The sequence below is a fragment of the Eulemur rufifrons genome, chromosome 4 (genome assembly GCF_041146395.1).
Source record: "Eulemur rufifrons isolate Redbay chromosome 4, OSU_ERuf_1, whole genome shotgun sequence".
Classification (NCBI taxonomy): Eukaryota; Metazoa; Chordata; class Mammalia; order Primates; family Lemuridae; genus Eulemur; species Eulemur rufifrons.
This window is the reverse complement of record NC_090986.1, coordinates 6446599-6448578: the sequence shown is the minus strand read 5'-3', so window position 1 is coordinate 6448578 and position 1980 is coordinate 6446599. Positions and strand designations below refer to the sequence as shown.

The following is a 1980-nucleotide window of genomic DNA, read 5'->3' as shown; positions in this document are numbered from 1 at the left end:
ATAACTCATGAGTGATGTGTCTGACCAGGAGATACCTAGGAAGGAATGCTTTAATTATCTTATTTATCTTTGCTGCCTATTGAGAGACCACATACCTATGACTTGCTGACATGGTTACCAGACACAATCAGAAAGAGAACATTCAATTCATATATTGAAATCGACTCAACAAAAGCTGCACTGTGGAAGAAAAACAGTTCATTCTGTGATAAACCAGTTTCTTTTTATTCTCCTGTCCTGCTTCATTTCATTTTGTTGTTGTTGTTGTTATTTTTCTTTCAAGGAAGTTCAAGCAGTAAGTTTTCATGGAGAAATGGAATCACACATCAAATGATTTCATTTTGTTGGGGTTGTTTCCCCAAAATCAAACTGGCCTTCTTCTCTTGTTCCTTATCATGCTCATATTCTTCCTCGCCTCCGTGGGTAACATGGCCATGATTCACCTCATACGTGTGGATCCCCGTCTCCACACACCGATGTACTTTCTGCTCAGCCAGCTCTCCCTGATGGACCTGATGTACATCTCCAGCACTGTCCCCAAGATGGCTTTCAACTTCCTCTCTGGCCAGAAAGGCATCTCCTTCCTGGGATGTGGTGTGCAAAGCTTCTTCTTCCTGACCATGGCTGGTTCAGAAGGCTTACTCCTGGCCTCCATGGCTTATGACCGGTATGTGGCCATCTGCCACCCCCTCCATTATCCCATCCGCATGAGTAACAGGATGTGTGTGAAGATGATCATAGGATCTTGGACATTGGGGTCCATCAACTCCTTGGTACACACAGTCTACATCCTCCATATTCCTTACTGCAGGTCTAGGGCCATCGATCATTTCTTCTGTGATGTCCCAGCCATGTTGTCTCTTGCCTGTATGGACACTTGGGTCCATGAGTACATGGTTTTTATGAGCACAACCCTCTTTCTCCTTCTTCCCTTCCTGGGTATCACCGCTTCCTATGGCCGGGTCCTATTTGCTGTCTACCATATGCGCTCAAAAGAGGGAAGAAAAAAGGCCTTCACCACCTGTTCAACACATTTGACTATAGTGATCTTTTACTATGCACCTTTTGTCTACACCTATCTTCGGCCCAAGAATCTCCGCTCACCAGCAGAAGATAAGATCCTGGCAGTCTTCTACACCATCCTCACCCCCATGCTCAATCCCATTATCTACAGCCTGAGGAATAAGGAAGTCCTGGGGGCCATGACAAGAGTGTTTGGGATATCCTGCTCTCTGAAAGAATGATCATGCCTCTCTCTACTTTCCTTTCTATACTTCCCTTTTACATGTTGATTAGAACATTCTAGAACAGTGTTTTCCAATAGAAATATATTAATAATTTAAAATTTTGCAGGTAGATGCATTTAAAAGTAAAATTTACTTAAATTATATTTTTATTTAATCCAAAACAGCATTATCAATATTAACATTAACAACATTGATATTAATTATATAGTGTATTATTTTAAGATATTATGTGCAATATATTACATGTTTGTATGTATATTACTATCACTATAAAAATACTTATATGACATAATGTCTTCATGTAATTAATATAAAATTATTAGTGCAATCTTTTACTTTGTTTTCATTCTAAGCCTTCAAAGTCTTGTGTGTATTTTATACTTACAGCACACTGCAATTTGGACTAAACACATTTCAAGTGCCCATAGCCACATGGGGCCTGTGTCTACAGTGTTGGACAGCACAGCCTTCGAGCATCTAATAAAATGTTTTCAGAAGTTACATATATGTCTATGTGTGTGTGTTTGTGTATGCTGTATAAAAATCTATTTGTACTGTATACAATATTGATGGTGGGATAAGAATTAGCAAGGAAAACAAGCCTGCTAAAGTGGTGCTTGTAAGTTTGTTTATTTGTTCTGCTTATTTTTAGCCTGTGTGTCTTGACTAATTGACATCTGGAGTCCATTTTATCCTTTCACAAAACTATTCACAGACAGCTTATTTGACTTAG

General features: G+C 39.3%; 1 protein-coding gene across 1 annotated transcript; it reads left to right on the top strand.

The window, feature by feature from the left end:
* Nucleotides 1-305: 305 nt before the first annotated feature.
* Nucleotides 306-1244, top strand: LOC138382549 (olfactory receptor 2L13-like). The gene has a single exon (XM_069467012.1). It carries the CDS (start codon nucleotides 306-308, stop codon nucleotides 1242-1244), a length of 939 nt encoding a protein of 312 aa, XP_069323113.1.
* The last annotated feature ends 736 nt before the right edge of the window (nucleotides 1245-1980 follow it).

Excerpts from the sequence above, each read along its gene's own strand:
- LOC138382549 (XM_069467012.1), top strand. The coding sequence starts at position 306 with ATGGAGAAATGGAATCACACATCAAATGATTTCATTTTGTTGGGGTTG.